Source organism: Salmo salar, chromosome 16 (assembly GCF_965601325.2).
Source record: "Salmo salar chromosome 16, fSalSal1, whole genome shotgun sequence".
NCBI lineage: Eukaryota > Metazoa > Chordata > Actinopteri > Salmoniformes > Salmonidae > Salmo > Salmo salar.
Genome location: NC_138306.1, coordinates 36,171,035 through 36,196,455, shown reverse-complemented (window position 1 = coordinate 36,196,455; position 25,421 = coordinate 36,171,035). Strand labels below are relative to the sequence as shown.

The following is a 25,421-nucleotide window of genomic DNA, read 5'->3' as shown; positions in this document are numbered from 1 at the left end:
GCGAGGAGGTTGCCGATTTGAAGCGAGTGGGGAATCTGAGCATGTGGAGGCAGACAGACAGGGTGAGCAGGAGAATCATGGGTTGTGGAAGAGTGTTTCTGACACAAATACGACTAGGAGGAAATCTGACTTGGCGCTATGGAAACACGCCCCCCTTCCGTCTCCTAGTAAAACTCCCAGAATACCAGGTGAGGCAACAGATTAAAACCTGCACAGTCTAAAACCTTGTCGTAAAGCATAGACCTCCTCAAAGTTGTCCGTGCCCCTTTGGAACACATTGGCTGATATTGATGATACATTTTATAGCCATTTGTTGTCTTTGTCAAGTTGTCATTTTCAGAGTGGCTTGCAGCTGAACTCAGAGTGCAAAGGAGTGAGGATGCCCTGTCTGACCCAGATAAGTGAAGCACATGCCTTAATAAGCAACACACAGATTCATTTTGGTATATATTGATGTGTTGAATATGTAACAGAGCCTGTGTGCAGACGGGGTCAGTATTGGACTGATCTGTAATCCAGATCATTCTAATTATCCAATAGACATTGTTGAAGTCAGTTCAGTATCAGTATTGTTTGAAATCAGAGTGAAGAGGACTCTGGACTGTGAGACCATCATGGAATATATCAACTAGTATCAGGTGTGTCCATATGGGGGTTAAGAGAGGGAGGGACTATAACAGAGCAGGATGATTCAGTTAGCTACAGTCTGAATACATGTGTGAATCCATAGTTCAATTCTCATCATGACCAAACCTGTCGAAATCAAGACCCTTATTTATTTTTACAGAAATACTATGATGTTTCCCAGATTTGATTATTATTGTTATTCTGCGTTTCTTTGTGTATCAGAAGAAGGGCAGCTTCCAAGCTGGCCTGCTGCACTACCATCTCACAGCACACTTCTTAACAGTAAATTGGTTCCATTCTTAGATTATTAACTGTACTGCTATAGACATGGGTAGGCCGTCTTAACAACATATTGTGATCTTTATCATAAGAAATTGGAATATCTTCCCTCTTTTTATTTTTCATAGGCTGTGCTCGTGGCAGGGGCTGTCCCCTGAGCTGTAACTGTCCATCAGGAGAAGTGAACAAAACCAAATCCCTGATCAGTCTTCACTGTCCACTGCTCCTCGTCTCTGCTAGTGTACAGTACATTATACTACCAGGAACACATCTGATTGTTAGTCTGAGGTGAAGTACACCTTAATCTGAGAGTTTTAATATATGATGCTGACTGAGTGTAAGTTTGTGTGTGTGTGTGTGTGTGTGTGTGTGTGTGTGTGTGTGTGTGTGTGTGTGTGTGTGTGTGTGTGTGTGTGTGTGTATGTGTATGTGTGTGTGTGTGTTGGACAGCACTAGTGGGGCCGTCTCTCCCCTGTGTTGGTGTCTCTGGTGTCGCCTTACTGACGGACAGCCCCTGCCTCAGCAGCTGCAGGTCCTGGCTGAAAATCAATCACTTGTGGGCCTATAGATAAAACAGGATCATGTGTACATGCCTGTGTATATAGAACATTTACTGATAATACTCCTATACAAACTAAATGTTTACTTTTATTTCAATGTTATTTTTGAGAGTGATGATTGAGTTCATGTGCTGTCTCTTTGGCAGTTCAAAGAAGGGGTGTCATGCCCTGTTCCCTCTGCCCCGCCCCTCCTCCTGGCAGCCTGTCTGCACTGTGTATGGGAGGGCCAGGGGAGTGGCCAGGGGATTGGCCAGGGCATCAGGACAAGCCTGGAGATGTTGGGACAGCTGGCAGAGCAGCACAGACAGGTGAGGACACTTCTTTCCCTATCATAAAGTTTTTCAAACTCAACCTAGATGTTTTTTCAATAGATTCACTAGCCATGTTTGTAAGCTTTGACGGAGTGGACACGTAACACAGCCATTTGAGAAAATCTTTTTCACACCACCTAAAGGACACAGGTCAACGTGCAAAGAAAAAGAAACCCACACATACGTAGGTTTCTTAATATATACAGTTGTGGCAAAATATAGTGGCACCCTAGTACTTTGTTAAAATTATTCCTTATTTCTTCTAAAATAAGTTGACATTTAAAAAAAAAGTTTGGTCTTCACACCTTATTGAATTTTCAACATTGCAATTGGCAACCCAAAGCTAGCACTTGGTTGCACAGCTTTTAGCCAAGATAACGGCTAACAAATGCTTATTGTGGCCATCAATGAGCTTGCTGCACCTTTCTACTGGCACTTTGGCCCACTCGCAGCAAACTGCTGAAGAGGGGTGGCCTCCACCAACTGCTGCTTTCAGATTTTGCCATAGGTTATGGATGTGATTCAGATCTTGACTCTTAGCTCACCACTCCAGATCAGTCCAGTGCTTCTTATTGAACCATTCCAGGGTGCATTTTATGTGTTTTGGGGGTAGTTGTCCTACTGGAAGACCCACAACCTTGATCAGAGACAGTTTTTGAACACTGGGTTGAACATTGCAATCCAAAACACCTTCATAATCTGCTGATTTGTATTTATTATGGATCCCCATTAGCTGCTGCCAAGGGACCGGCAAAATTAAGGCAGTTATACAATTTTAAAAACATTAAAATGAAAACATCAGGCCCATACTCCACTACCACATATCTACAATGCAAATTCCATGTGTACGTGTGTGCATAGTGCGTATGTTATCATGTGTTTGTATGCATGTGTCTGTGCCTATGTTTGTGTTACTTCACAGTCCCCGCTGTACCATAATAAGGTGAATTTTCACCTGCTTTTTAAATCTGATTCTACTGCTTGCATCAGTTACCTGATGTGGAATAGAGTTCCATGTAGTCATGGCTCTATGTAGTACTGTGCGCCTCCCATAGTCTGTTCTGGACTTGGGGATTTGGATGGACTCTGCCATTCCTGTAGAGTATCTTCTGTTTCCAGGAGGTGTCAAAGTTAATCTATAAAAGTGACTCCAGCAGAGCTCCAATAATTTTAAGACGTCTTGCACACTTTCAAGGCCCCCAATACCAGAGGCAGCAAAGAAACCCCACAGCCCTATCGAACATCCTCCATAATTGATTGTAGGGAGGGTGTTCTTTTCTTTGAACGCTTCATTTGAAAGAAATTGGGAATTATTTTAGAAAAGTGAAAAGGTGTCCATATATTTGGCTGCAACTGTAGGATTCTTGGAATATATTATTGGCTCTCACATGCTCTGCACTAACCTTTGGCTTCACACAAACACAGTTTCTGATTCATCATTCAGGAGCAGAGACACTCAAATGAAAAGGGAAACGACTCAGCAGTTTTCTATTAGAGACATGTGATCATTGTCACGAGACTCGCTTTTAAGTAATTAATTGGGGAAACTGGCATGTAGTCTCACATCGCCCTTCTGCTGCCATTTCTCCCCAGCTGCTGGTGTTTCTGCTGTTCCTCTGTGTGATTGACCTCCTCACAATTTTTCTCACACCCTAGGTACACTTAACACATTTTTGGCATATAGCAGATGCTCTTATCCAGAGCATTTGTCAGTGCATTCATCTTAAGATGGGACAACCACATATCACAGTTATAGTAAGTACATTTTCCTCAAAGTCAGTGCTAGTAGGGTGGGTGGGAAAGGTGGGGGCGCTGTGGGATTTTGTCAATGCCAGGAGTTTTTCCTGGTTAGGTTACATTGTCAGGGAACTCCTAGCCCTACATACTAAACAATGTAATGGTAATGTATTCAACAGACTAAAACACCTTTTACACTAACAAAACACCACATAACTGTAATGTTTATCATACAACATTTTGTGTCTCTGATGCTATATTGGGTATTTATATATTGTTTTTTTAAATCAAGAACAAGGCCCATACCAGCCTGTAGCCATGGTAACATTAGAGGAATACACAAGACTGATGCCTTTATCCTTTTACAGGTATATTTACTTGGTCAAACTGTCAGTGCTGTCCTCAGTGTCATCCGTTTTCTTGTTTATATGAGAGTTCTGTATGTGTATTGTGTTCCCTTCCAGCCTGGTCCCCCATCTTAACTCTGAGATGTTGGAGAGGACATTGAAGGCCCCAGGGTTCCTGTGCTCTGCTACTCATCCCTTATCAAGCTCTTTATGGATGGCCAGACTTCTTTCCCTGCGACCGAGCACCCAACTGATGAGGTGAGCTTACACAGATAATCATGTTTAATAATCATACATCTACACTATGGTTGACTGGTATGTGGTCAACAAACTACTGACAGTAGCATTTTTCTGAATCTGTGTTTTGGTCTCACAGATGGACCCCTCCCAGATTCTGACCCGGGCCCAGTAGGTGCTTCTGAAGACTCTCTGACATCCCCAACATCAGCTGAACCAGGTAACACATTAGTGCACTGACCACCCAGCGCAAGGCTGATCTTAGTTTGTGCAGTGGCGGTTCTAGACCATTTCAACTGGGAGGGCCAAGCTGGGGCCAGTTATACTGTTAGAGGGGCCAGTTACATTAGACGTTATTGTTGTCATATCGTTTTCTTCACTGCATTGCAGGAATTAGCAGGCAAAATACCATGTTCATTATGCAGATGCATGTTGTATAATACTGTTGTGTTCCGCCTAAAGCAGTCCCTCTAGAAAATGTGTGGGTTAAATTAGTGTTCCGCGTTGCCACTGTTTAATAACGGATGTAAAAAAAGAACGATAGCAAACATTTGTTATGTAAAAATGATTTCTTACTCCACATTTAGGAGGGCCACAAGGGGGTCCAAAATTGTTGTCACAGGGGCACCGGCCCCCCCTGCCCCCCCAGAACTGCTAGTGAGTCTGTGGCCCATAGAGTAGGACTGGGTTGAAATCAGCTGGATATGACATAATGATACATTTATTAAGATTTCACAAACATCAAACATTACACAAATACAGCCTATAACTTTCTGTGCTTCACCTCATGTCAGACTCTGCTTTTTACCAATAGCAGATTGATATACCATTGTACTTTCTTTGACCCACATAATACCCTATTGAGTGACCCTCTCTCTCTTCCATTCCTTAGCTGGAGGTCTTATGTGTTGACCTGGACCTGGCAGCAGCTCTGGTCTTTCAACTCAGCCCTTCCAGCCTCAGCCAAGAGTTGGACTTCTTCTGCGTTAGGAAAGTATTCAGACCCCTTGACTTTTTTCATATTTTGTTACATTACAGCCTTATTCTAAAATGGATTCGTTTTTCCCCTTCAATCTACACACAATAGCCCATAATGACAAAGCAAAAAATATATATCACATTTACATAAGTATTCAGACCCTTTACTCAGTACTTTGTTGAAGCACCTTTGGCAGCGATTACAGCCTTGAGTCTTCTTGGGTATGACGTTACAAGCTTGGCACACCTGTATTTGGGGAGTTTCTCCCATTCTTCTCTGCAGATCCTCTCAAGCTCTGTCAGGTTGGATGGGGAACTTTGCTGCAAATCTAGTTTCAGGTCTCTCCAGAGATGTTCGATCGGGTTCAAGTCCGGGCTCTGGCTGGGCCACTCAAGGACATTCTGAGACTTGTCCCGAAGCCACTCCTGCGTTGTCTTGGCTGTGTGCTTAGGGTCGTTGTCCTGTTGAAAGGTGAACCTTCACCCTAGTCTGAGGTCCTGAGCGCTCTGGAGCAGGTTTTCATCAAGGACCTCTCTGTACTTTCCTCCGTACATCTTTCCCTCGATCCTGACTAGTCTCCCAGTCCAGCCACTGAAAAACATCCCCACAGAATGAATCTGCCACCACCATGCTTCACCGTAGGGATGGTGCCAGGTTTCCTCCAGACGTGACGCTTGGCATTCAGGCCAAAGAGTTCCACCAGAAAATGTTGTTTCTCATGGTCTGAGAGTATTTAGGTGCCTTTTGGCAAACTACAAGCGGGCTCTCATGTGCCTTTTACTGAGGAGTGGCTTCCATCTGGCCACTCTACCATAAAGGCCTGATTGGTGGAGTTCTACAGAGATGGTTGTCCTTCTGGAAGCTTCTACAATCTCCACAGAGGAACTCTGAAGCTCTGTCAGAGAGACCAGCAGGTTCTTGGTCACCTCCCTGACCATGTCCCTTCTCCCCGAATTGCTCAGTTTGGCTGGGCGGCCAGCTCAAGGAAGAGTCTTGGTGGTTCCAAATTTCTTCCATTTAAGAATGACGGAGGCCACTGTGTTCTTGGGGACCATCAATGCTGCAGAAATGTGTTGGTACCCTTCCCCAGATCTGTCTCTTGACACAATCCTGTCTCAGAGCTCTACGGACAATTCCTTCAACCTAGTTGCAGAAATATCTCAAGGATGATCAATGGAAACAGGATGAACCTGAGCTCAATTTCGATTCTCATAGCAAAGGTCCTGAATACTTACGTCAATAAGGTATGTTATGTATATTTAATACATAGACGAACATTTTAAAAACCTTTTTTCGCTTTTCGGGTATTGTGTGTAGATTGAGGATTTGTATTTATTTAATCCATTTTAGAATAAGGCTGTAATGTAACAAAATGTGGAAAAGGGAAAAGGGTCTGAATACTTTCTGAATGGACTGTGTGTGTGTGTGTGTGTGTGTGTGTGTGTGTGTGTGTGTGTGTGTGTGTGTGTGTGGAGAGAGAGAAATATATATGGGGCTACAGGCACACCCGTGGACTGTTACTGACGTTTGGCATCCTTGAATCATGACAACTTGCCTTCCTTAATGAACAATATATATAAAGATGTATGGGGGAGTTTGAAAACTTGGTCTTTGTCCTCCCATGAAGAATATACTTGGCTAGCTACATGATAATGTTGCCTTAAGGACATAATTATAGAGCAGTACAACACTAAAGTAAGTATCACACAGCTTACCTGGCTTTGAAAGAGGATCTGCTAGCTGTGCTCCTTTTAGAAGTACTGTCATTTATACACAGTGCACGTATAACTTATATTAACCTTATTCTCTACCTCAAGTTAATTAGTCACATTAGCCATGACCATTCTACACCAGACTTCTTATAGAGTAGGGGTCGGCAACAGGCGGCTGGCGGGCCAAAACCATCCCGCAAGTGATTTTTTTGCCTTAGTTGTGGTTAATTTGCAGGTGTTCAAAGTTTTTAGAATTATGTACTGGCTCTCTGACCATCCGCTCAGACAGAAATCGTCCTGCAGCTGAATCTAGTTCCCTAGCTCTGTTATACTTTGTGGTTTAGGGGACTTTGTGGTTGGTATATCTCCTTGAGGGTCACATGCCTAATCAAGTCGGTCAACTGGTGTAAGGGTTCAGTTCCCCAGTCTCTGTGATGGTCTCTAAATTGGTGATAGCAGGGTTGGAGGGGCTGTCGATGTTTCCTCCGGCAGCTGCTAGTGTGAGGGGATGCACCATGGACATGTGGACGTTGAGGTTGTGGGCCTTCTCAAAGCGCTTTCCACACAGTTTGCATGCAAATTCCAGATCAGCTTCTGCCTTGTGTTTAGTCATGTGGTACTTTAGCGACGCTCTCTGGCGGCACTGGAAACCACACACTTCGCACCTGAAAGTGAAGATAAAAAAGTTTAATGAGGCCATAACCAAACAAGAAAATGCTCATCCAGAAGCCGCGCTCCTAGTGGCCGGGGACTTTAATGCAGGAAAACTTAAATCCGTTTCACCTCATTTCTATCAGCATGTCACATGTGCAACCAGAGGAAATAAACTCTAGACAACCTTTACTCCACACAGACACGCATACAAAGCTCTTCCTCGCCCTCCATTTGGCAAATATGACCATAATTCTATCCTCCTGATTACAAGCAAAAACTAAAGCAGGAAGTACTAGTGACGCGCTTAATACGGAAGTGGTAAGATGATGCATATGCTAAGCTACAGGACTGTTTTGCTAGCACAGACTGGAATATGTTCCGGGATTCAGCCAATGGCATTGAGGAGTATACCACATCAGTCACCAGCTTCATCAATAAGTGCATCGATGACGTCGTCCCCACGGAAATCGTACGCACGTATCCCAACCAGAAGCCATGGATTACAGGCAACATCCGCACTGAGATAAAGGCTTGGGCTGCCGCTTTCAAGGAGCGGGACACTAATCCGGACACCTTTAACCTCTATGGGCTACTCTACAGCCAGTGTAATCCCGTGGCGCGATATTCAAATACCTCAAAAATACAAAAACGTATATTTCAAACATATGACTATTTTACACCATTTTAAAGACAAGACTCTCGTTAATCTAACCACACTGTCCGATTTCAAAAAGGCTTTACAACGAAAGCAAAACATTAGATTATGTCAGCAGAGTACCCAGCCAGAAATAATCAGACACCCATTTTTCAAGCTAGCATATAATGTCACATAAACCCAAACCACAGCTAAATGCAGCACTAACCTTTGATGATCTTCATCAGATGACAACCCTAGGACATTATGTTATACAATACATGCATGTTTTGTTCAATCAAGTTCATATTTATATCAAAAACCAGCTTTTTACATTAGCATGTGACTAGCATGTGTCTAGCATTCCGACCGAACACTGCCGGTGAATTTACTAAATTACTCACGATAAACGTTCACAAAAAAACATAAATTATTTTAAGAATTATAGATACAGAACTCCTCTATGCACTCTATGTCCGATTTTAAAATAGCTTTTCGGTGAAAGCACATTTTGCAATATTCTAAGTAGATAGCCCGGCATCACAGGGCTAGCTATTTAGACACCCAGCAAGTTTAGCACTCACCAAAGTCAGATTTACTATAAGAAAAATGTTATTACCTTTGCTGTTCTTCGTCAGAATGCACTCCCAGGACTTCTACTTCAATAACAAATGTTGGTTTGGTCCCAAATAATCCATTGTTATATCCAAATAGCGGCGTTTTGTTCGTGCGCTCAAGACACTATCCGAAAGGGTAAAGAAGGGTGACGAGCATGGCGCATTTCGTGACAAAACAATTCTAAATATTCCATTACTGTACTTCGAAGCATGTCAACCGCTGTTTCAAATCAATTTTTATGCCATTTTTCTCGTAAAAAAGCGATAATATTCCGACCGGGAAAGCGTGTATACGTACAAAGAGAGAGAAAATAAAAACATCTCGTGCCCTCGTGCACGAGCGTGAGTCTCAGAGTACTCTGACCAGCCACTATCCAAACGCGATAATGCGTTTCAGCCTGGGGCTGCCTCGATATCATTCAGCTTTTTCCCGGGCTCTGAGAGCCTATGGGAGCCGTAGGAAGTGTCACGTTACAGCAAAGATCCTCAGTCTTCAATAAAAAGAGCCAAGATGAACACCAACTTGTCAGACAGGCCACTTCCTGTTCAGAATCTTCTCAGGTTTTTGCCTGCCATATGAGTTCTGTTATACTTACAGACACCATTCAAACAGTTTTAGAAACTTTAGGGTGTTTTCTATCCAAAGCCAATAATTATATGCATATTCTAGTTACTGGGCAGGAGTAGTAACCAGATTAAAACGGGGACGTTTTTTATCCGGCCGTGTCAATACTGCCCCCTAGCCCTAACAGGTTAAGACATCCCGCTATGCCCTCCGATGAACCATCAAACAGACAAAGTGTTAATACAGGACTAAGATTGAATCCTACTACATCGGCTCTGATACTCATCGGATGTGGCAGGGCTTACAAAGTATTATGGATTACAAATAGGTGTCCAAACTTTTGACTGGTACTATATATGATGTAGATATAGTATATGTTGGATTGTACATGTGGATAATATGTTGGATTATGAATAAGGTGACTTAATTATCTGACTGATTTTCATGCAGTGGACCATAAATTTTAAAAAATTGTGTAGATGAGCTAATTGACTTCTATGCGCGCTTCAAAGCAAGCAACACTGAAGCATGCATGACAGCACCAGCTGTTCCGGACGACTGTGTGATCACGCTTTCCGTAGCCGATGTGAGCAAGACCTTTAAACAGGTCAACATTCACAAGGCTGCAGGGATTACCAGGACATGTACTCCGAGCATGTGCTGACCAACTGGCAAGTGTCTTCACTGACATTTTCAACCTCACCCTGACCGAGTCTCTAATATCTACATGTTTCAAGCAGACCACCATGGTCCCTGTGCCCAAGTACGCCAAGGTGCTTTGAAAGGCAGAGATGGTTGTGGAATCATGTAGTAACCAAAAAAGTGTTAAACAAATCAAAATATATTTTATATTCTTCAAAGTAGCCACCCTTTGCCTTGCGGACAGCTTTGCACACACTTGGCATTCTCTCAACCAGTGAGTCACCTAGAATGCTTGAAGGAATAGCCCACATACAGTATTCTGAGCACTTGTTGTCTCCTTTTCCTTCACTCTGCAGTCACTCTTCATCCCAAACCATCTCATTTGGGTAGAGGTCAGGTGATTGTGGAGGCCAGGTCATCTGATGCAGCACTCCATCAGTCTCCTTGGTCAAATAGCCCTTACACAGCCTGGAGGTGTGTTTTGGGTCATTATCAGGTTGAAAAACAAAAGATAGGGGGACTAAGCGCCAACCAGATGTGATGGGGTATCACTGCAGAATGCGGTGGTAGCCATGCTGGTTAAGTGTGCCTTGAATTCTAAATAAATCACAGACTGTGTCATCAGCAAAGCACCCCCCACACCATCACACCACCTCCTCCATGCTTCACGTTGAGAACCACACATGCGGAGATCATCCGTTCACCTACTCTGCGTCTCACAAAGACACTGTGGTTGGAACCAAGAATCTCAAATTTGGACTCATCAGACCAAAAGGACAGATTTCCACCGGTCTAATGTCCATTGTTTGTGTTTCTTGGCCCAAACAAGTCTCTTCTTCTGATTGGTGTCCTATAATAGTGGTTTCTTTGCAGCAATTCGACCATGAAGGCCTGATTCACTCAGTGTCTGAACAGTTGATGTGTCTGTTACTTTTATTTGGGCTGCAATCTGAGGTGCATTTAATGCTAATGAACTTATCCTCTGCAGCAGAGGTAACTCTGGGTCTTCCTTTGGTGTGAGAGCCAGTTTCATCATAGCGCTTGATGGTTTTTGCAACTGCACTTGAAGGAACTTTCAAAGTTCTTGAAATGTTCCGTATTGACTGACCTTCATGTCTTAAAGTAATGATGGACTGTAGTTTCTCTTTGCTTATTTGAGCTGTTCTTACCATAATATGGACTTGGTCTTTTACCAAATAGGGTTATCTTCTGTATACCACCCCTACCTTGTCACAACACAATTGATTGGCTCAAACTCATTAAAAAGGAAAGAAATTCCACAATTTAACTTTTAACAAGGCACACCTGTTAATTGAAATGCATTCCAGGTGACTACCTCATGAAGCTGGGTGAGAGAATGCCAAGCGTGTGCAAAGCTGTCAAGGCAAAGGGTGACTACTTTGAAGAATATTAAAGATTTTGATTTGTTTAACACTTTTTTGGTTACTACATGATTCCATATGTGTTATTTCATAGTTTTGATGTCTTCAATATTATTCTACAATGTAGAAAATAGTAAAAATAAAATAAAAACCCTGGAATGAGTAAGTGTGTACAAACTTTTGACTGGTAGTGTACGTGAGAATGCTGTTCATTGACTACAGCTCAGCGTTCAACACCATAGTGCCCTCAAAGCTCATCACTCAGCTAAGGACCCTGCGACTAAACACCTCCCTCTGCAACTGGATCCTAGACTTCCTGACGGGCCTCCCCCAGGTGGTAAGGGCAGGCAACAACACATCTGCCATGCTGATTGTCAACACGGGGCCCCTTAGGGGTGCGTGCTCAGTCCCCTCCTGTATACTATGTTCACCCACGACTGTGTGGCCAAGCACGACTCCAACACCATCATTAAGTTTGCTGACGACACAACGGTGGCAGGCCTGATCACTGACAACGTTGCGACAGCCTATAGGGAGGTCAGAGATCTGGCAGTGTGGTGCCAGGACAACAACTTCTCCCTCAACGTGAGCAAGACAAAGGAGCTGATCATGGACTACAGGAAAAGGAGGGCCGAGCACGCCCCCGTTCACATCATCAACAGGGCTGTAGTGGAGCGGGTCGATAGCTTCAAGTTCCTTGGTGTCCACATCACCAACAAACCATCATGGTCCAAACACACCAAGAGAGCAGTGAAGAGGGCACGACAACAACTATTCCCCCTCAGGAGACTGAAAAGAATTTGCATGGGTCCTCAGATCCTAAAAAAGTTATACAGCTGCACCATCGAGAGCACTGCCTGTTATGGCAACTGCCCGACCGCAAGGCGCTACAGAGGGTAGTGCGTACGGGCCAAGCTTCATGCCATCCAGGACCTCTATACCAGGCGGTGTCAGAGGAAGGCCCTAAAAATTGTCAAAGACTCCAGCCACCCATGTTATAGACTTTTCTCTGCTACCGCACAGCAAGTGGTACCCGGAGAGCCAAGTCTAAGTCCAAAAGGCTCCTTCATAGCTTCTAGCCGCAAGCCATATGAATGCTGAACAGTTAATCAAATGGCTACCCGTACTATTTACATTGACCACCTTTTTTACGCTGCTGCTACTCGCTGTTTATTATCTATGCAGTCACTTTACCCCTACCTACATATACATATGACCTCAATTACCTCAAATAATCCGTACCCCTGCACATTAACTCGGTACCGATACCTCCTGTATATAGCCTCGTAATTGTTATGGTGGTTTTTTAATTTTTTTAACTTTAGTTTATTTAGCAAATATTTTTCACTAGAGGTCGACTGATTTATGATTTTTCAACGCCGATACTGATTGGAGGACCAAAAAAAGCCGATACCGATTTAAAATCGGCCGATTTTATATATATATATATATATATATATATATATATATATATATATATATATATATATATATATATATATATATAATGACAATTACAACAAAACTTAATATAATACAAATATAATCTATTTAGTCTCAAATAGATGAAACATGCTCAATTTGGATTAAATAATGCAAAAACAGTGTTGGAGAAGTAAGTAAAAGCGCAATATATGCCATGTAAAAAAAGCTAACGTTTAAGTTCCTTGCTCAGAACATATGGAAGCTGGTGGTTAAATATTCCCAGTTCTTTAAATATTCCCAGTTAAGAAGTTTTAGGTTGTAGTTATTATAGGAATCATGACACGTCAACTATTTCTCTCTATACCATTTATATTTCATATACCTTTGACTATTGGAAGTTCTAATAGGCACTTTAGTATTGCCAGCCTAATCTCAGGAGTTGATAGGGTTGAAGTCATAAACAGCGCTGTGCATCAAGCATTGCTACGAGCTGCTGGCAAATGCAGTAAAGTTTGAATGAATGCTTACAAGCCTGCTGCTGCCTACCACCGCTCAGTCAGACTGCTCTATTAAATACGAGCCTTTGGTCATTAATATGGTCAAATCCGGAAACTATAATTTCGAAAACAAAACGTTTATTCTTTCAGTGAAATACGGAACCGTTTCGAATTTTATGGAACGGGTGGCAACCCTGAGTCTAAATATTGCTTTTACATTGCACAACCTTCAATGTAATGTAAATTAGTTCGCAACGAGCCAGGCGGCCAAAACTGTTGCATATACCCTGACTCTGCTTGCACTGAATGCAAGAGAAGTGACACAATTTCCCTAGTTAATAATGCCTGCTAACATGAATTTCTTTTAACTAAATATGCAAGTTTAAAAATATAAACAGTTGAAGTCAGAAGTTTACATACACCTTAGCCAAATACATTTAAAAACTCAGTTTCACAATTCCTGACATTTAATCCTAGTAAAAATTCCCTGTCTTAGGTCAGTTAGGATCACAACTTTATTTTAAGAATGTGAAATGTCAGAATAATAGTAGAGAGAAGGATTTATTTCAGCTTTTATTTCTTTCATCACATTCCCAGTGGGTCAGAAGTTTACATACACTCAATTAGTATTTGGTAGCATTGCCTTTAAATTGTTTAACTTGTGTCAATCGTTTCTGGTAGCCTTCCAAAAGCTTCCCACAATAAGTTAGGTGAATTTTGGCACATTCCTCCTGACAGAGCTGGTGTAACTGAGTCAGGTTTGTAGGCCTCCTAGCTCGCACACGCTTTTTCAGTTCTGCCCACAAATTCTCTATGGGATTGAGGTCAGGGCTTTGTGATGGCCACTCCAATACCTTGACTTTGTTGTCCTTAAGCCATTTTGCCACAACTTTGGAAGTATGCTTGGGGTCATTGTCCATTTGGAAGACCCACTTGCGACCAAGCTTTAACTTCCTGACTGATGTCTTGAAACATTGCTTCAATATATCCACATAATTTAATTTCCTCATGATGCCATCTATTTTGTGAAGTGCACCAGTCCCTCCTGCAGCAAAGCACCCACACAACATGATGCTGCCACCCCCGTGCTTCACAGTTGGGATGGTGTTCTTCGGCTTGCAAGCCTCCCCCTTTTTCCTCCAAACATAACGATGGTCATTATGGCCAAATGGTTCTATTTATCTTTCATCAGACCAGAGGACATTTCTCCAAAAAGTACGATCTTTCTCCCCATGTGCAGTTGCAAACCGTAGTCTGGCTTTTTTATGGCGGTTTTGGAGCAGTGGCTTCTTCCTTGCTGAGCGGCCTTTCAGGTTATGTCGATATAGGACTCGTTTTACTGTGGATATAGATACTTTTGTACCCGTTTCCTCCAGCATCTTCACAAGGTCCTTTGTTGTTCTGGGATTGATTTGCACTTTTCGTACCAAAGTACGTTCATCTCTAGGAGACAGAACGCGTCTTCTTCCTGAGTGGTATGACGGCTGCGTGGTCCCATTGTGTTTATACTTGCGTACTATTGTTTGTACAGATGAACGTGGTACCTTCAGGCGTTTGGAAATTGCTCCCAAGGATGAACCAGACTTGTGGAGGTCTACAATTTTTTTCTGAGGTCTTGGCTGATTTCTTTTGATTTTCCCATGATGTCAAGCAAAGAGGCACTGAGTTTGAAGGTAGGCCTTGAAATACATCTACAGGTAAATCTCCAATTGACTCAAATGATGTCAATTAGCCTATCAGAATCTAAAGCAATGACATCATTTTCTGGAATTTTCCAAGCTGTTTAAAAGCACAGTCAACTTAGTCTAAATAAACTTCTGACCCACTGGAATTGTGATACAGTGAATTATAAGTGAAATAATCTGTCTGTAAACAATTGTTGGAAAAATTACTTGTGTGGAGTGGTTTAAAAACAAGTTTGATTGACTCCAACCTAAGTGTTTGTAAACTTCCGACTTCAACTGTACTTCTGTGTATTGATTTTAAGAAAGGCATTGATGTTTATGGTTAGGTATATTTGTGCAAAGATTGTGCTTTTTCGGGCAATGCGCTTTTGTTAAATCACCCATTTGGCGAAGTTGAAGTAGGCTGTGATTCGATGATAAATTAACAGCCACCGCATTGATTATATGCAACGCAAGACAAGCTAGTTAACCTAGTAATATCATCAACCATGTGTAGTTAACTAGTGAATGTGAAGATTGATTGTTTTTTATAAGATAAGTTTAATGCTAGCTAGCAACTTACCTTGGCTCCTTGCTGCACTCGCGAACAGGTGGTCAGCCTGCCACGCAGTTTCCTCGTGGATTGCAATGTAATCGGCCATAATCGGCGCCCAAAAATGCTAATTACCCATTGTTATGAAAACTTGAAATCGGCCCTAATTAAATCAGCCATGCCGATTAAATCGGTCGACCTCAACTACCTACGCCTGCAGTATTTGGCGCATGTGACAAATAACATTTCATTTGAGGGTGTCACAAATCAAAAGAGTACCACGCGCTCTCCCAAAAGCTTGGATGGTGTGTAAAACCCGCAAATTCAATGGATTGCATTCAAATATGTCACAAAGCTTACTTCATATTCAATGTTTTACATTTTTTACTGCATCAGGGATTTCGGCACAGAGGTATCGGCTTTACAGCTACATATGTCCTTATCCAGTCCCAATTCCTCCTTCCATTAATTCTTATTAACCCAAATCATACCACATACAATGCATTCGTAAAGAATTCTGACCCCTTGACTTTTTCCACATTTTGTTACGTTAGCCTTATTCTAAAATTGATTAAATAGTTTTCTTTCATCAATCTACACACAATACCCCATAATGACAAAGCAAAAACAGTTTTTTTGAAATTTTTTGGAATTTGTGCACATTTATTTAAAACATTTTTTAACTGAAATGTCACATTTACATGAGTATTCAGACCCTTTACTTAGTACTTTGTTATAGCACCTTTGGCAGTGATTTACAGCCTCGAGTCTTCTTGGGTATGACGCTACAAGCTTGGCACACCTGTAATTGGAGTTTCTCCCATTCAGATCCTCTCAAGCTCTGTCAAGTTAGATGGAGAGCATCGCTGCACAGCCATTTTCAATCGTGTTCCCTTCTGCATTGTCTTGGCTGTGTGCTTAGGGTTGTTGTCCTGTTGGGAAGGTGAACCTTCGCCCCAGTCTGAGGTCCTGATCGCTCTGGAGCAGGTTTTCATCAAGGATCTCTGTACTTTGCTCCGTTCATCTTGCCCTCAATCCTGACTAGTCTCACAGTCCCTGCCGCTGAAAAACATCCCCACAGCATGATTCAGTCACCGCCATGCTTCACCGTAGGGATGGTGCCAGGTTTCCCCCAGATATGACGCTTGGCATTCAGGCAAAGGAGTTCAATCTTGGTTTCATCAGACCAGAGAATCTTGTTACTCATGGTCAGAGTCCTTTAGGTGGCTTTTGGCAAACTCCAAGCGAGCGGTTACTGAGGGGTGGCTTCTGTTCGGCCATTCTACCATAAAGGCCTGATTGGTGGAGTGCTGCAGAGATGGTTGTCCTTCTGGAAGATTCTTCCATCTCCGCAGAGGAACTCTGTAGCTCTGTCAGTGACCATCGGGTTTTGGTCACCTCCCTGATTAAGGCCCTTCTCCCTCGATTGCTCAGATTGGTTGGGCGGCCAGCTCAAGGAAGAGTCTTGGTGGTTCCAAACTTCTTCCATTTAAGAATGATGGAGGCCACTGTTCTTGGACTTTCAATGCTGCAGAAATGTGGTACCCCTCCCCATATCTGTGCCTCGACACAATCCTGTCTCGAGCTCTACAGATAACTCCTTCAACCTCATTCCTTGATTTTTGCTTTGACATGCACTGTCAACTGTGCGACCTTATATAGACATGTGTGTGCCTTTCCAAATTATGTCCAATCAATTGAATTTACCACAGGTGGACTCCAATCAAGTTGGAGAAACATTTCAAGGATGATCAATGGAAGCAGGATGCACCTGAGCTCAATTTCGAGTCTCATAGCAAAGGGTCTGAATACTTATGTAAATAAGGTATCCGGTTTTTATTTTTTATAGATTTGCAAAAATGTCTAAACTTGTTTTCGCTTTGTCATTATGGGGTATTGTGTGTAGATTGATGAGTATTTGTATTTATTCAATCCATTTTAGAATAAGGCTGTAACGTAACAAAATGTGGAAAAAGGGAAGGGGGTCTAAAGGCTTTCCGAATGCACTGTAATCAAAGGCTTGGCTACAGTCTGACAGACTCATCAGTGCTTGAACCCCTCACAACACATAAACCAGCAGAACCTTGCCTCCTGATATGAGCTTTATGTCCCTCTGTACTTACTGTAGTGGCTTGACCCCTGAGTGGCGCATCTGGTGCACAGACAGGTGCTTCCTCTGCTTGAAGGTCTGACCACACTGGTCACAGATGTAGTTCCTCACCTCTGGAAAAGGGTGAAACTTAAAGGTCCAATGCAGCTGTTTTTATCTCAATATCAAATAATTTCTGGGTAGCAATTAAGAACCTTACTGTGATTGTTTCAACTAACATTGTCGCAAAGAAAAATTTCTCAAGCAATAATTTTGCTTGGACTGTTTGGGAGTGGTCTGAGTGGGGAGGGGAAAACCGAAAACTATCTTACTGTCAGACAGGTTTGAAACTCTATTAAATAATTCACTGGCTGGTGATGTCACTAGGCAAGCCAAAACTCCATCCCACCAAAACAGGCGCTCTTTTCAAACAGCTCTTACACTAAAAGGGCATCATCATTTTCACAATTTCACAGTATTATTACAGGGAAATCACATTTTTGACTGCACTGGGCCTTTAATACAAGCACACAAACATCTCTCGGGTTGTGCCCAAATGGCACCCTAATCCCCTATATTGTACAATATGTTTGACCAGGGCACAAAGAGATCAGCCTTAGTCCTCAGTATTATCCCCGTCTCCAGTCCAAACCTACCTGTGTGGATGAGTTTCACGTGTCGCTGCAGGTAGCGGTCAATCATGAAGACCTTGTTGCAGCCAGGGTGAGGGCAGGGTCGCTCACGGATCTCTTCATGGTGCTCCTTAATGTGTTTCTGTACCCCACAGATAAAAACGGCCCTCAGAAAACACTTATGCATTAATAGAAATGTTCATGGCCATAACAGGAAAAGCAGTGCCGTAAGGATGACTTGTATCTGACCTTCATGCCGTCTGCTCCTCGGTACACAGCTGAGCAGCCCTGGTACGGACATTTGTAGATATTGGGCAGCTCCTCTCTGAAAACAAAAAACAAACATGGATATTTCACATTCATTACTCTCCACTACCAGCTACACTCCAATTCAAGATTTTAACATCTGTTCTACTACAAAGATCTGGTGCTTTGGCCTCCAGACAGCTTCTATTGTACCTTTCTGACTTGATCGGCTTCTTCCAGCCAGGCTTGGGTCCTGGCTTCTTTCTAACTTTAGGCTCCTTGGGAGTTTTTGCTTCTTTTCTTCTGGTTCTCTTCTTTGGGGAGGCAACTCTGCGAGCCATGGGAAAGGGGAGAAAACACTCATGCATTTGATGCCCTTTTTTCCGCTACCAATGTTGCTCTGATAAGTGCTCATACTGCCCACTTATGTGTTACTATGTTATTACTGTGTGTATCAATACGAATTGTTCCATGTACATTATTTTGCTTTGATATGCAAAATAGCTAGAACCCACATCAATCCACTCACTTCTTTTCTGGGTATGGTTCAAATAATTCATCAGAGGATCCACTTTTCCTTTTATCTTCCAACTCATCCTCACTGGACATGTTCCTAAGGTTTCACATGAACACACACAGCCTATAGTTTAACCAATCTTAACTTCCCAGAACTGTAGAACTGAACCATGTGTGTCATTGTTGACTCACCGGTCATATAGGTCAATGTCACCTGTCCTGTCCATGAGTGGGGCTGGTGCAGGGGAGGGTGTCTCCTTACCAAAGAGAAATTCTAGGGACAAGAGGGGCAAACAAATTAATTTGGACTGGCTCCAGACCATAAGATGGTAACCACCTACAAAGAGTCACATTTCAATGCAGTCAAGACTATACTTAATTGAATACTGAAATGAAATACGGTGTGTTCCCGTTTCTCAGCAGAACTTTGAGGCACCAAAAGCTGTCTCACCATCTGCACTGGTGGTAGTAGCATCAGTGTTGATGGAGCTCTGAGTCTGTGGGGTAGCAGCTGGACTGGCCTGGGGCATGGTGGTGTTGACAGGGATTCGGTTCCCTCTGGGCTGCTCCTCAGCTTCCAGTAGGGGATCACACCCAGTGTGTCCAGGATTTGCTCTGGTCTGTGTGTCCATCATGTAACTATGTCCATCCATACACCCCCAGACAGCCCTTACTGAGCCCCAGCACTGCCCCTCCAGCACTTCTTTCAGGTCAGGGCAGGAGCGGCAGTCCTCTGCATGGTGGTGGGCCCAGGACACCAGGCTGTGGAGACACTTGGGATCGGAGGGGATGGAGAATGCTGGGAGAGGGAGTGCTGGTTGTCAGGTTGGAGGAAAGAGAAATGGGACATTTAGTAAGTGGTTATCTCTGCGTATCAAAATCTGGTAATCATCTTGTCCTGATGGAATGTATCTACTTACACAACAAGCTGGGATGCACTGTTGATTGAGAGCACTCTGAACTTTTCCTGAAACCAAAATCAACATCATGTTTTGGTTTCACTGCTCATTACTGACCCTCCTATAGGTTTACAATCGCCGCTCTCTACCCTGTGACATTACAGTTGCTCGCATTTGTCCTCACCTGTCTCTGGTGTGCACATTCACAGATGGCAAGAGGTTTACCCTCTGCAGAAATGTGAGCAGGATAGTGTGGCACTTGTAGAATTTTGTGTGGCAGTTCTTGCAGACAAATTGTGAGAGACGTGGGTCACGGTTCAGTGGCACTCCCACTAGGCGCTGAAAGTCTGTGTAGAAAAGCAGGGGTGACTGGGCTGGCTCTGTCTGGTCAGGGACCCCCTCCAGCTCTCCTGGCCACTTGTCAAAGGCATGCCGCAGCCTCCGAGGTGAGAACTTTCCATGACAGAGTCGACAGAATGCAGTGCTGAGTCTGCCCATACCTGTAGGAAGAGTCAAGGAGGTTTGCATTTGAGAAAGTGTAAGAGCTGATCCTTTACCTTGTGAAAATTAAAACACATGACAACTGGTCATTGACCTCAATCTAGACTGATCTGTCAAGAATTCTGCAGGGGACTCACCTGATTTCTTTGATCTATTCTCTGGATGCTCCTCCCCTTCTATCTCCACAACTGACACAGTTGTGCTCAATTGTAATCTTGCAGATCTGTCACTTGGACCAACATCCTCGAAACCTCCATCACATACAACTGATTGTGGAGTTGTTTTCACAGCATTCTTTGGTCTTTCTCGCCGCCCAGCAGGTTTCTTGACCCCAGCCACTGACTGAGTCTGGCTTCTCTGTCCTGCTTCCACATCGGGTAGCCGCGCTCTTCTCCCTCTCTTCTTCATTACACAGAGTCCTAAAGAGGATCCTAAAGAAAAGTCCTGTCAATATAATGTGGCAGTACCTTTCAAAGTAACTGGAGTCTTACATGGGGAGCACTGTTATCAGTATAGCTGTTTAAAACCCAAAGTTGGTTTGAAACCTGCAGCTGCTACTTCCAACGAGGAGAACACGATTCGCCTCAAATTCTAGCAGTCATTTGTAGTTTTAATATTTAGTTGGTTGGTGGTTTAGTAAAATATACATTGTCGATTTAACAGTAACACAATATCGTAAAGCACGAACAGGAAGCGGTTTCTATCGAAACACGAAACCCGGAAGTAGTAAAAAATAATAATAACGCAGATAGAACAATAAGACAGATATTTCACCAGATGTACAAATGTGAAGCATCCGGTTGGCGTTTCCACTCACTACCATATATGGTAACGAGAGGAAGGCCAGTGGCCGGCAGTGGGAGAAGATGAACGAGATGGATTTTGACCGACATTCTGCAAATGTTCTCATCAATGAAATATTTGATCTCAATACAGTTTTATGTTACCAAAACTAAAATCGGTTACGAAAAGAGTGGACAATTCTTTGTAGACTTTACCCTTTGCCAAAGTATTGAAAAATCGCTATATTTAGGAGTTCGAAGGGCGATTTGAGTTATTGCACACGCGCACTTCAGAGTAGGCGTTCCCTATCAATAATAGTATACGTTCTGAAACACAGCAATAGGATCTTGGTAGCTCATGCTTGGCTCTGCCCACTCCTTGCTTGTTCTTCCCACTATGACTATTTGTTTCCCCATTGGATCCGACAGGCTGTGGTTTATCTTGGGTTAGTTATAAAAAAATATGTAGCGCCATCTTGCGGCTGTTGAAATATATACTTCCGTTCGTTCATGCAGAGTTTACATCCGGAACGATTGGTCACAACAATAACAACAACAACCACCACCATCATCATCATCATCATCATCATGGCAGCAGCTGGCGCTGACATGAAGCCCCTTCAAAATGCCATGAAAATAGCTAAAGTAGCTATACAATTGGACGCAGGGAACCGACATAAGGTATTCTAATGTCAAGCTTTCAATAAATACCCTTACGAAAAAGGACTGAGTCCGAGTGCAGTATAACTTCACTATGCTGCAAATCCTGCCTCCAACATATATATATTTTTTACTGCAATATGTTTTATGTGTGACTGCAGTTATGCGTCCAAAATACCAAAAATGTTTGTGAGGTTTGATTTAGAATTACAGCGGTGAACGAGTTTTATAGCCACGAGATAGGCTTCGTTGATGACGCAAACAATGCAACATCACTTGTTACAGTAACTAGTTGGCGTGTTGGTATAATGTTCTATCTCTGTTGTAATGCTATTATGTTTCTACAGTAGCCAACTGTTGTAAGTTTACAACTTTCTTTTTTTCTCTAGGAAGCTTACTGTGAATATTTGAGGAGTATCAACTTCATCTCCCACTCACTTTTGGAGGATGCTGTATCGAGGCGTAAGATGAGACGTGGACAATATCCCATTATGCAAAACTAAATAAATCTAATTACATTCAAGAAGTGTTCTGTAGATAAGAGCTGTTATGGTGCTTTCAGGATGGGACTGCAACTACATCTTTATGCCTGGCAGTCACTGAGCATAAAGACATCTAAGCTCAATCAAGATACTATGACGTTTGTCATCTCTTTCTCCACTCCACTCAACACTGCTATGGCAGGTCTAGAAGTCATTTTAGAACAGTATTTCCCAACCCTGGTCCTTGAGTACCGCCAACAGTAAGCAGATTCATTCAACTCATTGAGGGCTTGATGATTAGTTGAATCAGGTGTGCTTGTCCAGGGTTACAATAAACATGTGTCCTGTTGGGGGTACTTGAGGACCAGGTTTGGGAAACACTGTTTTAGAAGGTAGAAAATAAACAATTGAACAAGTCCTGGAGTAAGTCGTTGACTGTTTGTTTGTAGACAAGCACAGGATTACCTCACACATTGATTCATTTACTCCCTCCTGAAATAATCAACAACACTGAAGGATGACTGTATCAACCTTGATGTAGATACTGAGATTTAATCAGTTCTTAGCATCGATTGTTTTAATTTAGTTGTAGTGGTTTCCAGTTGTAAAATGTTGCTTTTCTCTTCTGCTATTTTGATTTTCTTTACTCATCCAGAGGGAGAGATAGTAGCAGTAGAGGTGGAAAAGATGTTGAGGCTGGCTGAGCAGTGTTTGGAGAGAGCCAAGTCCTCCTTCATAGGAAGGAGAGATGAACCCGCAACCCCTACCTCCTACACCACACCTATCAACTTGGCAGCGCTCAGCCTGACCACAACCTTAGCAGTAAGCCCTGGAAAGATTGGTAAATATATTTAGCCCCAAATTTTGCAATGTTTTTCAAATGACTTTTCCCCGAAACGTGTCAACCTCCTGTCCCTCCTCCAGTTTCGCCACAACCACAAGAGCCGGTTATTTACTCTGGGCCTAAACATAACCCCAGGCCTGGACAGCGCAGAGTTCTCTCTGAGGGTGGAGGGGAGGTCACCACCTTCCTGCCCCCAGAAGTCTTCCAGAGTTTGCAGATAGTGGAGTCACAGGATACCAGGAAGTGAGTTGTCAGAGAAACTGGGGACTAAACAATCAAGGGACAAAAAGGAGAGTTCTAGAAATAGCCACTCAGTGAAATAGAAGGACTCTCTCTGGTTACAGTATTCATGAGATGCCTACATCAGAAGTCACTCTTATCAGTGAATGGTTATCACTGTAGAACTTTCTTAAATTGTTGAAGAGGTCGATGATTAATACAGAGTTGATTTAATACAGAGTATTCAAATAGTGCAGAACTGAAATTCACATTGTAAGCCACCGCAGTCATAGACTTGATACATTTTATACCTTTGGTAACATGTGACTAAACATTTTTGAATGTTTTTGTGTGTATTAAAGGGAGCTTACACCCATAGAGGAGGCCTCACGGTTGAACCAGAAGTTGAAAGAAAATTATGAAGCTCGTCTGGCACGACTCCCCCCTGCTCAGGCCCGTACACAGAAGACTTCCCTGGTCAGTCTTTGTGTTTGTGTGTTATTCACTTATACCAAAGAGACACCACATTCAGTTTAACCAAACTTTACATTGAAACCATGATTTTAGAATATCCCCAAAGTTGGATAAATTGAGGGATCTTGTAAATTAACTGGCTGCTATTTTAATTCACAGTTGTGTGTCAGATTACAGTAGAACACCGAAGCAAAGCAGAAAGGTTGTGAGATTCACACAGCTGTTATATCCACTACATATGAGTTGGACACACACACATGAGTACCATCTGATGTTGGTATGAGGCAGAGTTGGACCCAACAAGAACTCAGCATCATGTTTCTTCTACATGAATTATGTCCATCAGTTCTGGGACCCTGCTATGGTGGGTATATAGAGCAGTAGACTTGCAGAAAACAGCTTCAAATGAAGTAAACTGATAACATGGAAATAAGATAAATGATTCATGCACGAAGCAAGTGTACTCATTGATTTATCTATTTCATATTTATTTTTAAATATAATACTCTGGGTTTTGCATTGAAGCACAATCGCATGCATGCACGAGACTAGTGGCATGTGAATCCATAGACGGTTCACGCCCCTTCAAGGTGATTAGGGAATCGATTTGTTTGGACTTTATTTGGCGCGCCACACGCTCTTGTTGGATTCGAGTTTTAGTTGAGAAATCAACTGATTAGTGACTCACTCTAAGGTTAGAGATTGAGGCGAACTACGGTCAGAATACAAACTACAACGGGCAGTTTTTTTCTTCCTCGTGTCCATTCATCATATTCATGATCGCGTTGTCGTGTCCTTCAAGGAATACAAGTTTTACTTCTCCACGCGTTTTATTCGGTTGGAACAAAAAAAAACATTTGAAATCCCACGATTTAGGTGCCAAGAATGTTTCGGCGACATAACGGCCAAATGGATCTGCGGGCTCAATGGGAAAAACTGAAGGAATTTGTGAAGGTACTTTTTATGTCCATGTAGTTTCATTGTTTCAATTATGCTTTACCCACACACAAGATGTATGCCGCGTTTAAAACAACTGGGAACTCGGAAATCTCAGACTAGTGCGTTCAAGACAACTCTTTTCGAGGTTCTCAGTTGTCTTGAAAGCACCAGTAGCACAGACTACTGCACAGGGGGACTAGTAATCGTTTCACAGTAAGGGCTACACCTGTTGTATTCTGCGCACGTGACAAATAAACTTGATTTGATTTAGTAGTAGGATCGTTCCCAATGAGAGCGATATATACACTATACATACAAAAGTATGTGGACATCCCTTCAAATGAGTGGATTCGGTAATTTCAGCCACACCTGTTGCAGACAGGTATAAAATCGAACACACGTCCATGCAATCTCCATAGACAAACATTGGCAGTAGAATGGCCTTACTGAAGAGCGCAGTGACTTTCAACGTGGCACCGTCATAGGATGGTCTTGGGCTTTTGACCATTTCTTCGGATTCCTCATGTCTAACTCATTGTTAGAAAAAGTTTGGTCCAGATCAGATGTTGGGTACTTTATTTATTTATATATTTATGAGGTATTATACACTGAGTGTACAAAACATTAAGAAGACCTGCTCTTTCCATGACTTAGCTTTCACCTGGATTCACCTGGTCAGTCTATGAACCCTTATTGATGTCACTTGTTAAATCTGA

General features: G+C 42.7%; 2 protein-coding genes and 1 long non-coding RNA gene across 6 annotated transcripts in view; 2 read left to right on the top strand and 1 right to left on the bottom strand.

Moving 5' to 3' along the window:
• The first annotated feature begins 1,392 nt into the window (after positions 1 to 1,392).
• On the top strand, positions 1,393 to 6,680 carry LOC106573676 (uncharacterized). Of its 2 annotated transcripts, none has more exons than XR_006759740.2 (4): positions 1,393 to 1,774; positions 3,979 to 4,119; positions 4,238 to 4,318; positions 4,991 to 6,680. It is a non-coding gene; the product is annotated as an uncharacterized LOC106573676 (long non-coding RNA). The 2 variants fall into 2 exon arrangements; XR_014380896.1 differs by lacking the exon at positions 1,393 to 1,774 and adding an exon at positions 3,326 to 3,532.
• LOC106573673 (zinc finger protein 276) lies at positions 4,798 to 21,046 on the bottom strand. Its single transcript, XM_045697186.2, has 11 exons — positions 20,443 to 21,046; positions 19,989 to 20,304; positions 19,826 to 19,872; positions 19,357 to 19,719; positions 19,098 to 19,179; positions 18,919 to 19,002; positions 18,603 to 18,719; positions 18,393 to 18,468; positions 18,168 to 18,285; positions 17,546 to 17,645; positions 4,798 to 7,454 (listed from the first exon to the last, which is right to left on the bottom strand). The coding sequence occupies exons 1-11, from the start codon at positions 20,711 to 20,713 to the stop codon at positions 7,187 to 7,189; spliced, it is 1,842 nt and encodes a 613-aa protein (XP_045553142.1). The 5' UTR covers positions 20,714 to 21,046; the 3' UTR covers positions 4,798 to 7,186.
• Positions 21,047 to 21,391: 345 nt separating this feature from the next.
• LOC106573672 (VPS9 domain-containing protein 1) overlaps positions 21,392 to 25,421 on the top strand; it is a 35,152-nt gene continuing 31,122 nt past the window's right edge. The window contains exons 1-5 of one of the 3 annotated variants that reach the window (XM_014148940.3): positions 21,392 to 21,768; positions 22,137 to 22,209; positions 22,885 to 23,070; positions 23,154 to 23,316; positions 23,655 to 23,769. In XM_014148940.3, the coding sequence (XP_014004415.3) occupies positions 21,598 to 21,768; positions 22,137 to 22,209; positions 22,885 to 23,070; positions 23,154 to 23,316; positions 23,655 to 23,769 (708 nt within the window). In that variant the 5' untranslated portion in view covers positions 21,392 to 21,597. The remainder of the gene's footprint in view (positions 21,769 to 22,136; positions 22,210 to 22,884; positions 23,071 to 23,153; positions 23,317 to 23,654; positions 23,770 to 25,421) is intronic. The other 2 variants (XM_014148939.3, XM_014148938.3) reach the window with 2 other exon arrangements.